Raw genomic sequence first — 17,763 nt, forward strand, 5'->3', positions numbered from 1 at the left:
ATCTGGCACCGAGAATGAATATACTAAATGTTAACCTGTGATGATGATATAAATAACATAATAAATGAGAGAAATATCCTGAAGTTGACCAATAAAAATGTACTAAGAGTTCATAAAAGGATAGCTACAAACATGTTAGTATAAGCAGCGTGGTGGGAGGTACATCCACTTTTGATGCAGGAATCTAAAGTCAGATGGGTCTCAGCAGAGGAAGAAGCCCCAAAAGAGACATAACTGGCACTGTATCCACCCTTGGGCTTCTAATTCCTCCCCCTTCTCCCCCTTCTCCTAGATGAGCTCACACACCCCCTGGCTTTCATTACCAACGATGCTCCCCCAAATTGCAAGTGTTTATTTGGAATTCAAACCTCTATCCTCTGAGCTCCAGGATTTCAAACTGAACTACTGACTTGGTATAATAACAACTTCCAGTAACCATGCCCTTTCTAACGACAGACCAGCCACTCCTTGGCTCCACTGGAACTGTCACAAGCAAGCTCAACCTGTCCGTAACTAAACATGCGATCCACCCTCTAAACCCTCCTGCAGCCATCTGGTGGCTTCTCTCAGCACTCTTTTCCTGCACTCCTGCCTATCGAAAAAACAGACCCAAGTGCTCTCATTTCCAGTTTCCAAAACTCTCAGACGCAACGCCCTTCTCTCTTTCCTGGCAGGGTGCCTCTCACTTGAACCACCTCAACAGCTAGCCCTACCAGAAACCCTCTCAGCTCCCTCTCTACTTTTCTCAACCCAGCATCAGAGTACAACTCTGATTTCCTTCCCAGCTGAAAGTCCAGCGATGGCCACCCATCTCACTTGCTGATGAAAACTCAAATTCCTGTACATATCCCACAAGACTGGAGGCATGCTCCCCTCTGCCTCTGACATCTCAGGCCTGATTCAGGCCTGATTCTATGGATTACTCTTACGCGTGGGCAGGAGCTGGGCCTGAAACTCTTTTCTGACCTAGGACGCTCTCACATGCTGTTTTCTTTGTCTGGACGTTTGTTCTGCTCTTCTCATTTTACTTCATTCTCCAAATCCTGTGGCTCTATGCGTATATGTCCCAGCCTCGCAGAAACTTCCCTGCTTCCCCGATCTGCCAGGTCCCCAGAACACACTCTCACATCACTGTCTACTTGCGCTCTGCAGCACGTTCCAGTTATAATTAGTTGTAGATTTTCTGGGTAATATTTCCTCACAGTTTGGAAACAGCTGGAAGCACCTGTCCTGTTCACTTCTATACTCTTGATATCAACACAGTGCCTGAAGTGAGCACATCCCACTGAATACTTGAAAAATGGGCAAAAAAGAGTCTCTACTAAATTTTACAAATGGTAGCTGCAGTCACAAACTAGGGCAGTCATGAAGTAAAACCATCTCCCATGAATGGATACCTCAATCAGTCACACTGGCCTCAAACAGTCAGGGTGATAATACAAACACTGTCAGTGGCAGTGAGCACTTTGACCACAGCCATAAATGAGACACATCCAGAATGTACCTTTTACTGACTTATTTGAATACCCATTTTTACCTCTTCTGATAGTTCTCAGAATTCAGAGTGGTTAGAGTTCTTTTGCAATTCATCTGGTTCTAAAAAGGAAAACATCTGTTTTTCACCACGGGAACATCAGCCAGCCATTATTTAATTATCTACCATTAATGAAAGACAGAGGGAGCAATTATTTTGGGGGAATCACAGGCCATTCTACATACATAGTGAAGAACTGACTATATACAAACCTACACTTTGCAAAACATTGTAAAATCTGCAGGGGAAAGCACCTACTTGTCCCTGTAACCTATCTTGTTTCTTCCATTCTCTCCCATCATCACTCCAAAGTAAAAATCAATTTTTAAATGAAATAGAATCATGTTGGCAGCATAAGGAATGTGAAAAAAAAAGATTGCCATCTGGAAAATGAGTATTAATAACTAAAGAACTTCAGGTTCTAACATAAATGAAAGATATTTAAAAGATCTTGACAGTATTCCTCTTTCACAAAATTAGCCACATTTTATACTATTGAAAAGTGCATTGGGAGGCCTCAAATACATTGCATGGATTTGCTAAAAGTAATTTTAGCAATATTAAAAATTGACAAAAAACATGCTTTTGTCTGAGAAAGAATGTGTGAAATTGTGTCATATTTATTGAACCCTGCTGTGGTAGGCAAGTAATTTGCTGATTTGCATGGACTACAACCAAGAATATACTCTTGTCGCTAGAACTGGGCTTTTCTTTTTTTTTAAAGCTGGATGGAAGAAAAGCTGCACTTATGGGGGTATTAGCTTTGTGTAATACCTTAGATGGAAAATGACTTTCTACTGAGACTTCCCTCCTTTGTACTTAGAAATTACGAAGGAAGGAATCTATTTTGTTCGCTTCCCCCAGTGGTGTGCCATCCAGTGAGGCAAGAGAAGAAAACTCCCCCACTGCTGCTTGCTGTTTCTGCCTCTGTGACTTACGGGCGAACATGTCTGCCTCTGTCTTCGTAAATTCTGCTAGAATGTATGTATAGTGCGCGCCTAACAGCGGGGCACTATGCCTGTTGCCAGTGCAGCCTTCAGCACAGACGTTAACCTGTGCCACTTTATCCTTCTCCAGAGACACGGGAACAGAAGATGCTAAGCCAGTCTCCACTGTTTGCCTCGACCGTAAGATGTAAAGTTACAGAGCAGTTTTGGGCTGTGTTTTAGGGCAGGTTACATGAAGCTGAGAGGCAGAGGAAGTCAATCCGCATAGAGAAGATAAAGCAGAGCAGAGAGGAGCAATAAAAAGTATGATAGGGAGTCTTGAGGAGGTCTGAGGTCCTGGTTCTCTTGCTCACTACCCTGTGGATGCATCAATGAAGAGGTCAGATAAATTACTCCTCTGTTGTCACGGGCAGCTTTCAGAACAAGTGAAACTCAACCCACTTGGAGTAGCAAGAGAGGAGAAAGAAATCACCTAAACTAGACTAAATACAGCTCATTAAGGAAGGCATCACATGTAATGGTCCTGGGAACTGCTTTAAGCCTGGCACAAAAGTAGGTACAGAGTAAATTTTTCTTGAATAAATGAATGACCATTTCATCCATAAGGGGAGAGGTGGTAGAAATGACTGGAGTGGTACATGAGTTTCCTGTGTTATATCAAGAGGTGTATGAAGCACAAATATTTGAAGCCTATGGAGAGAGAATGTAATTTAGCTGTTAAGGGTATGTGCATTGGAGTCAGAGTCAAACTGAATCCCGGCTTTACCACTTGCCAGGGATGCAATATTTGACAGGTAGATAACCTCTCAGTGCCTCAATTTCCTCATCTGTGAAGTGGAAATAATTACAGTATCTACCTCACATAATCTTTGTGAAGATTACATGAGCTGAAAATTAATATATAAACTGCTTAAATGGTGCCTGGTACAGGTGTCCATCCTATGAATGTTGGCTGTTATTTATTTAAGATTTTTTGATGTGGACCATTTTTCTAAAAGTCTTTATTGAATTTGTCACAGTATTGCTTCTGTTTCTACGGTTTGGGTTTTTGGCCCCTGAGCATGTGGGATCTCAGGTCCATGACCAGGGACTGAACCTGTACATCCTGACTTGATGGAGAAGTCCTAACCACAGGACTACCTGGGCAGTCCTAACTGCTATTATCATAACCTCGCTGTTATTTCAAGAACACATCTACTACTAAAATTCTAGACAGTAGCACTTAAGTTTAGTTTTGCATTATTCTTTAATTTTTTTTCATGTCTCGGTGTCCAGTCCTTCAGAATAACTTCCACAGCGTTGGGCAATACAGAGGACAGGAAAGGATCTCTGAGAGCCTTATTTTCCAGCTGAGGGACCGAGGCCCAGAGCCAGCAAGGGAGTTGTCCAAGACTAGAGCTCTCATGGCAGAACCCCGCCTACAAGGAGATCTAGTTTCAGTTTCTTCTCAAAGCCTGCAATCAGAGAAGATTTAAAAGAGAAAGGTATGTCAAATGGATACCCATCAGTGAGATGCTAAAAGGTTTTACCACAGAACTCTGCTACCTGACGTTTTCGCAACAGGTGGTAAAGAGTTGGGATTCCCTTGTGGCTCAGCTGGTAAAGAATCTGCCTGCAATGTGGGAGACCTGGGTTTGATCCCTGGGTTGGGAAGATCCCCTGGAGAAGGGAAAGGCTACCCACTCCAGTATTCTGGACTGGAGAATTCCATGGACTGTACAGTCCATGGAGTCATAAAGAGTCATAAAGAGTCGGACACGACTGAGCAACTTTCACACACACAAGTGAAGAGTTACATCTCTCAGTAATTTGCAGGAGTTTTTGTGAAATAATTTATTATACATAATAATTGCAGAAAAGTAATTACAGAAGGGCTTGACATTTTCCTAGTTATACAACTTACATGAAATTGATGAGCAATGTTTAACGCAACATGAAGGGATAAATCACCCACTGTGACATCCCAGAGCTGAGAATATGGTTTGTATTAAAAGCAAACAAGCAGCCAAATAAACCAATTGGTTTTCTAAAACCAATTCTTTGGGTATTCTAAGAGAATCTTCTATTATAAAACAGTTTTAAGTGTTGTTCAGACTAGTTATCACCATAATGCAGGCCGTTACTGTGGTGGCCTGGTAGCGCCCTCTAATCTGGACAGCTGCTCAGAGTTCATGCATTTCAGCGTAGATGCTCATCTCCAGTGGTCACAGCGCAGGACAGGCAGACTTCCACTGTCTTTTCTCTGCTGTCTAAACTGTTGAGCAATTAGAAACCCAAGGCGTTCATTTAGCTGAGAATAGTGTTTTTATTACCAATTCTAATTCCCTGTTTTTGTAGCACAAACAACAAAGTATTTTATAGCTCAGATTTTATTTAGATTTAAAAGTTGCCATTAATCACCAAAGAGCAATTAAGACTCAACCAGGATTCAATGAAGTCATAGAAGATTCTCTGAATTAAGTGAAAATTTTGTAATTTCTTTATTATTTTAAAATTCTTAATTGACAAGTCAGCCTTTGAATATAAAGATTCTAGCTCATAATAACTTCTTCAACAAAATATACTGTTCAGAAAAAAAGAACCTCAAATGCCTGGTTATCTCTTCCACTGTCATTTTTTTTTAAACAAATCTTTCAGTCACAGCACCAATTAGTCTAACATTTGCTGTAATCTTCAGAGACAACACTTTTCTCAAGGAAATGTATTAAAAGCGAAGGGAAGGAAAGGGAAAGGGTTAGTCGTTCAGTCATGTCTGACTCTTTGAGACCCCACGAACTACTGTAGCCCATCAGGCTCCTCTGTCCATGGGGTTCTCTAGGCAAGAATACTGGGTATGCTATAACTCAACTACACTGAACTATAAAATCTCTCTAGAAAGAGATAAAAGTTTTGTTTCAGCTAAAATAGCTTATTAACATGAGAATCTTTATTCTAAAGACTATGAAGAAAATTAACTCATGTGACCAGTTTAATATCAATATTTACTTATACAAAGAAAGGAACCTCTGTTTTACCATCAAGACCATAAAGAAAAACAATAAAAATATCAGAGAAATGGCAGATATTGTCTGTGTTAATAGGAGAAAGAAAAGGGGAAAAGCTTCTGTTAAGGCAAGACTCCTGATATGTTCAGTACTATTTTCCAAAAGAATGTCTTTCAAATTTATTTTTGAAATCTCCTTCTCAAGTTCAATATTAATAGGGAGCTTTGGCTGAAGAAAAAGGAAAAATTTGTCCTTTAGCTGAGTATCAGATGTTTGGGAGTTTCTCTTCCACATCATTCTGCTCTCTTGTGGTGAATAGCATTGTTCAATAGTTGATAACATATTTTCTAAGAAAAATAAAAAGTGGATTTGAGATCAGTTTCACATGTGCCTTAAGATTTGATTTGTATTTTAATATCAAGATGTAGCTGTTTACATCACTTAGGAGTGATTTCCTTAAAACTGTTCCAGATTACATATGTTGCTATAACCAATATGTTTATAGAGAATATGGATAAATTTCAACTTTAAATGAGCTTGAGGCTTAAGTAGTTTCCAGATATTAGAAGAACTAGTTGGAAGATCATCTAGGTAAGCCCCTTAAAAAAATCTAACTTAGTTCTTTAAAAAAAATGTAGATATATTAAATGGACTATATATGTATTTTCTTTTAATTTTAAACTTCTGTGTTAAATACTTAGGATATTTCTTACCAGTTGTGTTTAATGTTATGAGCTGTATAATTTTAAATGATATTTATAAAATGAATTGCATCAAATAGAAAGATTTGTTGAGAATCATTACTATATAGATAGGTAGTTGTTTAAATCTCCAGTGTTGCTTACAAATTTCTAGTCCAACAAGCAACAGACATATGTTCTGTTTAACAAATCTTGTGAAGAATAATTACAAGTTGTTGGTGGAAATCTGAAACAACTGTAAGCTCATTGCCTTAATACTTTTTATTTTATAAAAGAGAAGCTTTAAAATTAAGCCAGGGTAAGACATTTCTTTGTTTCACTCAATTTAATTAAATGCTCTATTTCTTCTATAAGGATAAAATTAGGCACTTGTTCAATCCTGAAATTCTTAGATCGATTGTAAACAAAGTTGCTACTCTTACATTTATGAGTTATCCATTATAGTATAAATAAATAGATACACTTACCTGGTATTAAAACGGAAAGAGCTGCAAACGTTTCAGAAAGTTTCAATAGATAGGAAAGAAACTGAAACAGCAGTATCCACTACCACTGGCTCAGGCTTTTTGGCTTTACAAGTGGCAGATACTACCAGTTCAGGCCCAGTACCCTCGTGTTATGTAACATCTCATTAATATTAGCCATCAAACTGCTACCAAGCTGCTGAGGCACTAGAGGGCAAGAGTGTCACATGCAAGACCGGTCGCCAAGGGACAGGTTTCGGTACCACTTGGGGAAGACAGATGCTGGAGAAGCTGATAAATAACACGATGCCTGAAAGCAGCAGTGAACTAGAAATGTTTCTCAAATAATATTTTATACGTCAATTTTCTGTCCAGCTGAAGAGTTAACAGGTTAATAAATATGTATAAGCAAATAACCACACCATGCAAAACTTTCGGGATTGTATTTAAAAACCTCCAGTCATCCAGGAAGCTATCTTTCTTTTCTTTGTCTAAATAAACTTATTTTTAACAGACGAGGAAAGGTCGATTAAATAAAACGAGTGGCAGTCTCAGGACCCCTTTAAACCGCGAGAAACTTGTCCTGACCGTGCGCGCCGCCTCTGGAGTCCGCGTTCCAAGTCTCCGGGGGCGGGTGTCTGGGCGAGGACCGCCGGTCCCTGGCGATTCCCTCGGGCTGCGGGCGTCCGCGGGATCCTGCTTCCCGGGTCCTCGGCCTCCGCGGGTCGCGGCCGCCCCGCCGTCCGGGCGGCGCTCGGGGGCGACGCGGTGCCGGGAGCCGGGCGGGGACGGCGCGCGGGCGGCCCCTCCCCTCGCGCGCCCGGGTCCGGGAGCGCGGGCGGCGCCGGGCGGGAGCGGCCGCGGGGCTAGAGCGGCGGGCGCGCCGGGGACTCGTGCGCTCGCTCCGACGCGCTCCGCGGCCCCGGGACCCGCCCGGCCGCGCCGCCGCCGCCCTCACGCCGCCTCCCCGCTCTCGGCCCGCGCGCGCTCGCCCGCCGGGGGAAGGGGAGGAGGCGGGAGCCCGGGGGCTGGAGGCGCCTGCAGCCGCCCGCCTTGCGCCCGTGTCTGCTCCGCCCGGCTGCCTGCCCAGCCCTCGGCGTGGGGACCCTGGGTGTCCCGCCCCGGTCGGCCGGCTCCGACGGCCACTGCGGGCAGGTTGGTAGCGGTCGCCGAGGAGAAGGGCTGGGCCGTGTGTGGGAAGTGGGTGTGAGTTCCAGAGGCGGCGCGGGAAGGTGCGGCGCACCCTCGTCGTCCCCTCTCGTCGCGCTCCCGCCAGTGACGCTGAACCTAGCAGCGCTGCGGGCGGCTTCGACCGTAAGCTGGTAATTGCCTCGACTTGCCGGCTTTCTAAAGGCCACGTGCTGTGTTCCAGTTCTTGAAGACAAATGAAGGCCAACGACTGGAGCGACATTTTGGATACGAGGTGTGAGGTTGCACTTGTCCTAAGATATAGGTTGACCAGGAGCCTCAGTTGAACGATTTTTTTTTTTCCGTTTTTAATTTGTTTTGATCCACTGAGTGGGTTGCCATGCCCTTCTCCCGGGGCTTGATCCACTAACAACAGCATATGTGAAAGTTTTAGGAAGTGGTGGACGTGGATCTACTAAAGATATACGTTGTACTGGATTTTTATGGTTTTGCCTCTAGCTACGCATTCCTCCTCCTGGAAACAGTACCCTCGTTTACTTTTTGGACGATCGAGCCACCGCCCCTCAGCCCATTTGATTCAGGTGATGTCAACCACTCAGTGGGTGACCCACGACACTCGTGTGGCCACTGGAAGCTTTCTGTCCTCCTAGTAGCTAGGGTTGGTTTACAGAAAAGTATGTGACCAAATCTGGCCAATCAGAGACAAGAAAGCACCGTTTGGGGACCATTTTGCCCCCTTTAGGAAGAGACTCCCTTCTGTTGGACTTTGCAGAGTGAGTTGTGAGCGTAGAGCTTTTTTGTGGCATCATCTGATTTCTGGGAATGCAGATAATACTCAGCGAGGTGTGCCTGGGAGCTGGAGGAAAGTTAAACCTAGATGGGGATATTTGAGCTCTGAACCCAGCTGAAAAAAGCTCCTAACTCTGGATATTTTCAAATATGAATCACCAAATTAAGTTTTGTCTTAAGGCAGCTTGAGTTGAAATTTCTGCTGAAGAGACCCAAAATGATACAGAAATTAAACATTTTGGTAGATTACTAATGGGGGCATTTGGATATTGTATGGCTGGACTTTTGATTAGATCCTAACGTGGAAATCTTTAAAAGCCTGAGGATTTTGCTCTTTTGATTGAGAGGTTACAGAAGTAACTGAACCAATTACTCCTTCGGGAAGTCACAAAAGATGTCAAGATGGTAGAATTGTTTCACCAGATGACATGTGTTAAATTGGTTTTTATTTATTTTATTATGGTTCCCCCACCCATCACCTCACCCCTCCCCCAGAGTCTTGTGCCTTTCAGGAATTTTAAGATTCTACATTTATTTTTTTTTATACTTCTTTTCCAAACAGCTTCCTCTGTCATCCAGGCACCTTTACAGTCTTCATTCCAGTGATTAAAAAAAAAAAAAAAAGAAATTATTGCACATCTACTAAATGGTCCTGGAAATATGATAATATTTTAATAAGAAAATAAAAGCAGGAACATTTCCTGCACTTCTGTTACTTGTTATGTATTGATATAAGGATAGGAAGTCAGACTTTTCTACAAACAAAAAATGGAAAAGTTCTACTATAAAATAATGCATTTAGTATTTTTATGACTGTATTTTGAAGCTTTCTTCAGCTAGGTGTGCTGGAGGCACACATTTTCTGGTGCTTGGGAAGAATTGCTCCCTTCACCATTGACTGCTACTCTAGCCATCTATCTGGAAGTACAGACATCTTAGAAAAGGTGAAAGTGTTAGTCACTCAGTTGTGTCTAGCTCTTTGCTACCCAATGAACTGTAGCCTGCCAGGCTCCTCTGTCCGTTGGAATTTCTCTAGGCAAGAATACTGGAGTGGGTTGTCCTTTCCTTCTCCAGGGGATCTTCTGGGATTTTTTTCCTATGAGATAGACAAATCTTACAGATCTATTCCACAAGTTCCTATCTGTGCACATGTGAAATTGCAGTCAGTGTAATAGCAGATTGGTAGGTTGCCTCTATTTCCTTTCTCTTTACTTCCCCAGCAGAAGGTAAAGTGGCAACAGATATCACTGTCAACCATTGTTCCCTCCAGCCCTTCCTTCCTGTCATCTTTCCTTAACTGAGAAATATTAAAGCCAGGGAATAATTTTTCCTCTAAAGAGATTCCAAATTGCAAAACACTCATTATAGACAGCAAAGAAACTGTGGCAGTGGCTGAGGCAGAGGTGGAGAAGGTGGTCTGGTCCAATTCCTCATGTTTGCGAAGCACTTGTATAATTTAGTATAATCTCTAAATGAGTTTGTACAATATTTTTAATGTGGTTAATGTGTTAGGTTTATTTTAGGCTTATAGGATAAACCACAGAGTTTATAGCTTTGGCATATCTACTATTACTATTTATATAAATACTACCTACCTCAAAAATGGAAAAAGTTCAGACTTCTATCAGTCTCTGAGACAATATAAAATATATTTATTAGAGGCCCAGCTTCCAATCCAAAAGGAAGAGTCTACAAATTAAATACCTGTGGAAACCATTAAAAAGAAGAGACAAAAAACAAAAATATACACTTCTGTATATTGAAATAGTCAACCTTGAATTTAGTTACTGTGAAACAAGACATTGAAAAATGGAGATTTAAAAATTTATGCTTTGTAGTTTAAAAATTCTTTCTGTCTTTGATGGTCTCGTCCCCCTTCATCTAAATACTTCAATGTAGAGGTGATGATTATGAAGGAATAGGAAACTCACTGCAGTTTGCAGAGTCTTGTATTTTTTCAGTGTCTAAATTAAAGTAATGTAGTATTCTAATAAGTTTTTTAAAATGCAAGTATTAATAAAGAATACATTGGTATTTCTGCTGTGAAATAGCTAGTAAGTATGTGTGTGTGTGTGTGTGTGTGAGTCACTCAGTCGTGTCCGACTCTTTGTGACCCCATGGACTGAAGCCTGCCAGGCTCCTCTGTCCATGGGATTCTCCAGGCAAGAATACTGGAGTAGGTTGCCATTTCCTTCTCCAGGCTAGTAAGTATAAGAATTACTTTTCTTGGAAATATTCAGTTTGGGTTTATAGTTATGGTAATTAATGACATTATAAAGCTGCTGAAATGTAATGGGATAAAGATTTAAAAGAAAGCATATTCTAGCTGAAAATTGCTAACTCACCTCAAGGAAATATACCCCAAATTTCTTTATTGTCTAAAGAGATGTTTAAGTGAAAATAGACCAAAACCAAAACTCTCAAAAAAATGATTGGTTAGGAGGAAGAGAAATGGAAGTGGTATCTGGCTTCTCAAAAGCCACAGAAAAGGTGAATTTTACCTGCTTCTAAGTCTCCTTACAAACAGGCTTGTGAAAAGTGTACTGGGTTGATTTAGTAGAATGAAAATCTTGCCTTATTTTATAAAGACCAATTTAAAACTTAATAGACAAGTTTGGAGTAGTGGTTCTCAAATTTAGTGTACATTAGTGTAATCTGGAAGCTTTATTAAATCAAAGGTTGCAGGGCCTCACCCCCAGAGTTTCTGATTCACTAGGAGTGGGGTAGGGCTGAAGAATTTGCATTTTTTGCAAGTTTCCTGGTGAAGGTGATATTGCTCGTCTGAGACCACTCTTTACAATCCTCTGGATTAGAGCACTACTGAGAACCCAGACTGTGGATTTTTTTTTTTTAATGTTTATTTCTATCTTTATTTATTTTCAGCCTTTTTTTTTCCAGGAAAAGATTTAAAATGGATGGTAGTGGGGAGGTTATTATACCTTATAAAGTTCCTGAAGGGCAAAAGACCCTGCCTCTGGCACTCCTTTGATACAAGACCCAGGCCTGGAGAACTATGGTCTGTAAGAATGAACATTTATTATTATATACATTATTTGGTTTGCAAAACTGATTCTCTTTTTTTTTTTCTTTTTTCTGTTGACCATAATATACAATAAAGTCAAGATTTTAATTGGCTTCCCATACAGTCGATTAAGTAAATCATCAATGAAAAGGAAATCGTTTGTTAAAAAATATGGGGCCTTTGGCATAATAAAAAGTAGCAGGATTTTCAAACAGGTGAACAGACACTGTGCTTACCTCTTTGAGGGCTGCCTCCCTCCCTGGTTTATTTTGTGTCTTTCATTGCCCCAGGACCAGGGTCTTGCACAGCAGGAGTCATTTAAAATGAAGTAAAGAAGAGAAAGACATTACTTTCTTAGATAATAGGTAATGTTTTACATTGTCCCTGATCAAGGAAATCACCTTATTCTGTCATTAAAAATTGTTTTTATTTTTTAGCCAAAAATACCTCTACACATTATTTTCTATCATTTCTGTTTAATTTTAAAGTGCTTTGTCCTCAAAAATAGCTTTTTCCCTAATGTGCAACTAGTTTTAAGTTCTTCTGTTCTGATCATAATGTATGTAATTAATTACCAGCCTTGGGTGATGGCTACTTGGCAGTATAAGCATATTCATCAATAACTGTTGTTTTGTTCCATTTTAATGGGGAAATAGGAGCAATTGTCAGATTGTAGAACATACTGTGTGAGTCTTCAAAGCTATCTCTTCATAAATATTCAGGCAGGACCAAACATCATTAAGGTGTTCCTTTGATCTAGCTTGCAACATTAAAACATCATTTTATAGCTTGGCCTCATGCCATGTAGTACAAGAGAGATTCATTGTGCAAGTAAAATGGATGATTTCTCTTTCAATTTGTGTGAAAACAAGCTTCATAAAAAGCCCGCAGAATACTTTCCCTACCACTTTAGTATGATGTTTCTCCATTATATCTGATTCTTCAATTTCAAAAAAATTGAAGAAAATAATAAATATTCAAGAAGTAGGAGTTGTATGAATTAATTTTGTTTTGCTCCTCTGAAAGTATCTTTGAAATAGTGACATGGGAAGTTGTTAGAATAAAAGAGAAATAGCAGAGAAAATTGAGATGCCCTCTACATTATGGATCGACACATCCAATATTCTTAGGCTTGAGGCTTTTGGACTGAACTGTCCACCAAACATTTGAATTAGGAGAACTTTGAGTATAAAAATGAAAATTTAATTGGGAAAGGGAAAATTTATGCATATAGTTTTTCTCCCCTAGACCTGAGCAAGTGCTCTCAGTAGTACAGAAGAAATAGAAAATGGAAACTCAGTTCATTTAGCATTAAATTTAAGTGTTGTTCAGCATCTTCTGCCTTCTGAGGAAAAAAATGTAGATGCCCTTATTAATTTTTCTTAAAACTCACACTTGAAATCAAACACATACGCTTAAAAGAATTAAAATTACTGGAACCTAATGGTTAAACCCAAAGTAGTTTTCTCCAAAGTCTCATTTTAATTTTAAAGTTGAGAATCCATGATCACTTTTTTTCCCCTCTGCCAGATAGAGCTCAGCCCTCTGGAAAAGATAAATACGTGTTGGTTGGACAAATGAATCCAGAACTTAAAATGTTCTTTTCCTTAAGCCCTTTATGTAAACTATATTTAAGAATTCATCTTTGAAAGATTCCATTTGTAGTTTGTTCCTGTGGTTTTGTATATAAATTATACCTTTAGAACTTAATTCTTTTGTTGATCACAGCAGAGGATAAGGTTAGCAGAGAGCCTCTAGAGTTCCAAAACTTGTCATAGCCTTGTGTTTACAGCAAAAGAAAAAAATTTAAAACTGATTAAAGAGCTTGAGGTGATAATGGAAGTGTTTTTTATCCAAGCCTGACTGTTCTGGGGGCAAAAGCTTTCTGGCTCTTGTGAAAAATCTTAACTTTAACTCAATATAGAAAAATATTAATTTTCAGCATAGGATAGAGTTTAAACCATATGCTAGGAGAACCATATCAATTTAATTTTTATTACTTTATAAATAATAAACTGTGTATTAGCATTCTTTGAAGTCAGTCTTAGTTATTTTATATACTCTATCTCTGTGAGTCTTATACAACTCTTTTACCTAAGAACCTAAGCATTTTGACAAATAGTAATGATAGAACCCTTACACATTAGTGACATACTGCAATGAATCCCTACACATTAATAACAACAGATACTGCAATGAGACAGAAAACAAGTACTTGTCATGTGTCAAAACTCTTTGTATGCTGTGTTATATAATGTATATGTTAACTCTACAGGCTCTCCTCCTTCCCAGCTTGATGAAGTAAGTGGCCACACTGGGGAAGCCCATATGTTAAAGAACTTCAGGAGTCCTCAGCAAACCATGGGATGCCTCTGGGGACTGTGGCCTCCTGGAGTCAAGGGCAGCCTCCAAGCAACAGCCAGCAATGAGCTGAACCCTTACTCCTACAAGCATAGGAAGCAGATTCTGCTGACAACCTGGGTCATCTTAGAAGGAGATTCTTCCGTAGCTGAGTCCCCTGATGATAATGCAGCCGGGCCAGTATCTTCACAGCAATATTGTGAAACCCTAAGGGAATGGCTAAGCTGAGTCTGTATTCCTGACTAGGGAAACTGTAAGTTAATAAATTGTGGTCATTTAGTTGCTAAGTCGTGTCCAACTCTTTTGTGACCCCATGGACTGTAGCCCACCAGTCTCCTTCTGTCCATGGGATTTCTCAGGCAAGAATACTGGAGTGGGTTGCCATTTCCTTCTCCAGGGGATCTTCCTAACTCAGGGATTGAACCCACGTCTCTGTCTCCTGCATTGGCAGGCAAGTTCCTTACCACTGAGCCACCAGGAAAACCCAAGATAAATATCGTTGCTAAAGTTGCTAAGTGCATGGTAGCTTGTTTTGTGGACGATAACTAATATAGTTCCTCAGAAACAGCTGGCACAAGCCCTTTGCCCTCTTTTTCTTCCTTCCTGTCTTCTATCCTTTGCGTAAAACTCGGCTACATCTTTACTGGACCAAGAGTTTGTGGGCCACACTTTTGGAATGCTGGTGCTTTGAGCTGGAAAACATCTAAGTTCCTAAGGGCAGGGGAATTCATGTGAGCATAACCATTTATCTTATTTGAGTCATTATTTTGCTTTTTCTAGTTTTTCTATCATTATTCCAAATAATATTGTAAATATTATTAACTGGACTTTGTTTCATTTTATTGTTTATTACAATAAAATTATATGTTTATTATAGGAGATTTGGAAAGAACAAAGAAATATCATTCATAACTTTATACTCAGAAACATCCACCACTAACATGTAGTGTATTTCTATAAATACTAAAGTATTTTGATCTAACTGTTGGGAAAAAAGACATCTATAGCAAATATTTATGACATTTAAATGTCATGACTTCTCTGTCATTAAGATAAAGTTTATTGAAATTACTTTAAAACATCTGCTTGGAATGTGGAAAATGCAATCAAACAAGCGTTTGTCAAGAGAGAGACAAAATATCTCATCTACTTTTTTTTTTTCACTAAATTTAAGCTGTTTAAAAGCTTAAAAGTCAATTTAGGCTGTTTATTTTTGTCTTCAGAAATATGACCTCTATATCTAAGCAGATAATTCATGTTCCGAACTGTTGGCTATTGACATAGAAGTTAATTTTGGGCACCCAAAATATGTTTTTGTTTTTGTTTTTTTTTTTTGCATTCCATGATGAATCTCAGATTATTGCTTAACTTTGTAAACATATATATATGAGTTGTGATTTTTGCTAATATTTTCACATGCTAGTTAAAATTCATTTGAACTCAAACTTGTATTTTTCATTACAGCTTTTTAAAAGTTGAAGATTTGCTAACCTTTGTTTGAGAGTTTTACACTAAAAATTCTCAAGTCCAAGGTTCTTGGTAGTTATGATCTTCTACATATTGGGACCAGTCTGTCTTTACTAAAGTACCTCCCAAGACAACCCTTTGCTCTTGTCCTGTTGGTTTACCCCAAATAAGCTTTCTAAAGCTCTTTCCTTCACACCTTAACTCAGCTCTCCAGCTTGTTATGATCATATCCCCTCTGCACTTTATTTTTTGATCTATTTTAAAAAATATTTATTTTTTATTTATTTGGCTGTGCTGGCTCTTAGGTGTGGCATGTGGGATCTATTTCTCTGACTAGGGATTGAACCTGGGCCACCAGCATTGAAGGTGAGGAATCTTGACCCCTGGACTGCCAGGGAAGTCCTCTCTGCACCTGAAATGGACCCATCTTTTAAAATTCAGTTGAACTCTCAGCTTTTTCATAGAGTCTCTCTTAGATTAAATCAGGTGTTTATGATTTCTCCAGAGATTATTTCCTCTGCACCTACCCAGATGGCATTAGAACCTGATACTTTCTAATAATTAGACTTTCTTATTCCTGCCTCTCTTCTGCTTGTCTGTATGGCATAGAGAGTGATTAGCTTTTTTGTTGGAAAGTGAATTCATAAATATAGCTCAGTTCAGTTCAGTTCAGTTCAGTCGCTCAGTCGTGTCTGACTCTTTGTGACCCCATGAATTGCAGCACGCCAGGCTTCCCTGTCCATCACCAACTCCCGGACTTCACTCAAACTCACGTCCATCGAGTCGGTGATGCCATCGAGTCAGTGATGCCATCCAGCCATCTCATCCTCTGTCGTCCCCTTCTCCTTCCCCCAATCCCTCCCAGCATCAGAGCTCAAATCTCTATTAATAGCTGTATTTTCCATTTATTAAAATGAGTAGAATCATTTTCAATGAAAAGTATGAATTTACTTCATCCATGGGGAAAGATTTGAGAAGAAAATAGAGAGCAAGGAAATACAAGCCTGAATTTTGGAAATCAGTAACCTTAACTTCTGATCTAAAGTCATATTAAGGACACACTGTTCAGGTCATTGTGTTTCAGTGTATTGTCCTTGAAAGGAACAAACCTGTCCATGTGATCTTACTGTATTTCCTTTGGAAATGGGGAAAACTAAATAAAATGATACGAAGAGAGCAACATGACATTTTCCAAAAAATGATAATTTGTAGAAACTCTCCAATTCAAGGTGAAGGTGTTAGTTAGCACTTAGAAGCTTTCATGTTCAAGAGTACTTCACAGAAAATAGATAACCAAATTGAGGTGCTCCTCTTTTGAAATCCTCCCAGGGTATTTAGCTGCGTCTTTGCACTATAATGCCACAAGAGCCCTGATGGTAGGATCCCAACAGTTGTTTGATTATATTTCTTTTTATTGTGCTTGAAGGATATTGTGCCTTTTTTTTTTTCTCCAAATTGAAGGTTTGTGGCAGCCCTGCATGGAGCAGGTCTATTGGTGCCATTTCCCCAACAACATTTGCTCACGTTTTCTCTGTGTCACGTTTTGGTATTTCTTGCAATCTTTGAAGCCCTCCACTAGCCAAAAGATTATGACTTGCTGAAGGGTCAGATAATGGTTAGTGTTTTTTTAGTGTGAAGGTATTTTTAAATCAATATATGCATAAAAGTTTTTCAGACATAATGCTATTGCACGCTTCATAGACTCTGCTGCTGCTGCTAAGTCGCTTCAGTCGTGTCCGACTCTGTGCGACCCCATAGACGGCAGCCCACCAGGCTCCCCCGTCCCTGGGATTCTCTAGGCAGGAACACTGGAGTGGGTTGCCATTTCCTTCTCCAATGCAGGAAAGTGAAAAGTGAAAGTGAAGTCGCTCAGTCGTGTCTGACCCTTAGCAACCCCATGGACTGCAGCCCCCCAGGCTCCTCTGTCCATGGGATTTTCCAGGCAAGAGTACCGGAGTGGGGTGCCATTGCCTTCTCCATCATAGACTATAGTATAGTGTAAACAAAACATTTATATGTACTGGGAAACCAATAAATTTGTACAACTTACTTTATTGTGATATTCAGTTTACTGTGGTGGTCTGGAAATGAACCTGCAATATCTCTAAGGTATGACTGTTTTATGGAGTAAGTTGTAATTTTTAAAAAATTTTTTTTTCTTTTTTTAAATTTATTTATTTATTTATTTATTTTTAAATTTTAAAATCTTTAATTCTTACATGCATTCCCAAACATGAACCCCCCTCCCACCTCCCTCCCCATAACATCTTTCTGGGTCATCCCCATGCACCATCCCCAAGCATGCTGCATCCTGCGTCAGACATAGACTGGCGATTCAATTCACA

At 39.8% G+C, this 17,763-nt stretch overlaps 2 protein-coding genes and 1 long non-coding RNA gene across 3 annotated transcripts in view; 1 reads left to right on the forward strand and 2 right to left on the reverse strand.

Moving 5' to 3' along the window:
- Window positions 1–6,742, reverse strand: part of LOC101111805 (N-deacetylase and N-sulfotransferase 3) — a 177,600-nt gene extending 170,858 nt beyond the window's left edge. Inside the window, exon 1 of the mRNA XM_042251120.2 lies at window positions 6,634–6,742. The gene's annotated coding sequence lies outside the window, so the exon portion shown is untranslated. The remainder of the gene's footprint in view (window positions 1–6,633) is intronic.
- Window positions 4,290–8,041, reverse strand: LOC132659989 (serine/arginine repetitive matrix protein 2-like). The gene is made up of 2 exons (XM_060417500.1): window positions 7,219–8,041; window positions 4,290–5,812 (listed from the first exon to the last, which is right to left on the reverse strand). The coding sequence occupies exons 1-2, from the start codon at window positions 8,039–8,041 to the stop codon at window positions 5,463–5,465; spliced, it is 1,173 nt and encodes a 390-aa protein (XP_060273483.1). The 3' UTR covers window positions 4,290–5,462.
- Window positions 8,042–8,061: 20 nt separating this feature from the next.
- On the forward strand, window positions 8,062–14,238 carry LOC121819801 (uncharacterized). The gene is made up of 2 exons (XR_009600974.1): window positions 8,062–11,955; window positions 13,866–14,238. It is a non-coding gene; the product is annotated as an uncharacterized LOC121819801 (long non-coding RNA).
- The last annotated feature ends 3,525 nt before the right edge of the window (window positions 14,239–17,763 follow it).

The sequence above is a fragment of the Ovis aries genome, chromosome 6 (assembly GCF_016772045.2).
Source record: "Ovis aries strain OAR_USU_Benz2616 breed Rambouillet chromosome 6, ARS-UI_Ramb_v3.0, whole genome shotgun sequence".
NCBI lineage: Eukaryota > Metazoa > Chordata > Mammalia > Artiodactyla > Bovidae > Ovis > Ovis aries.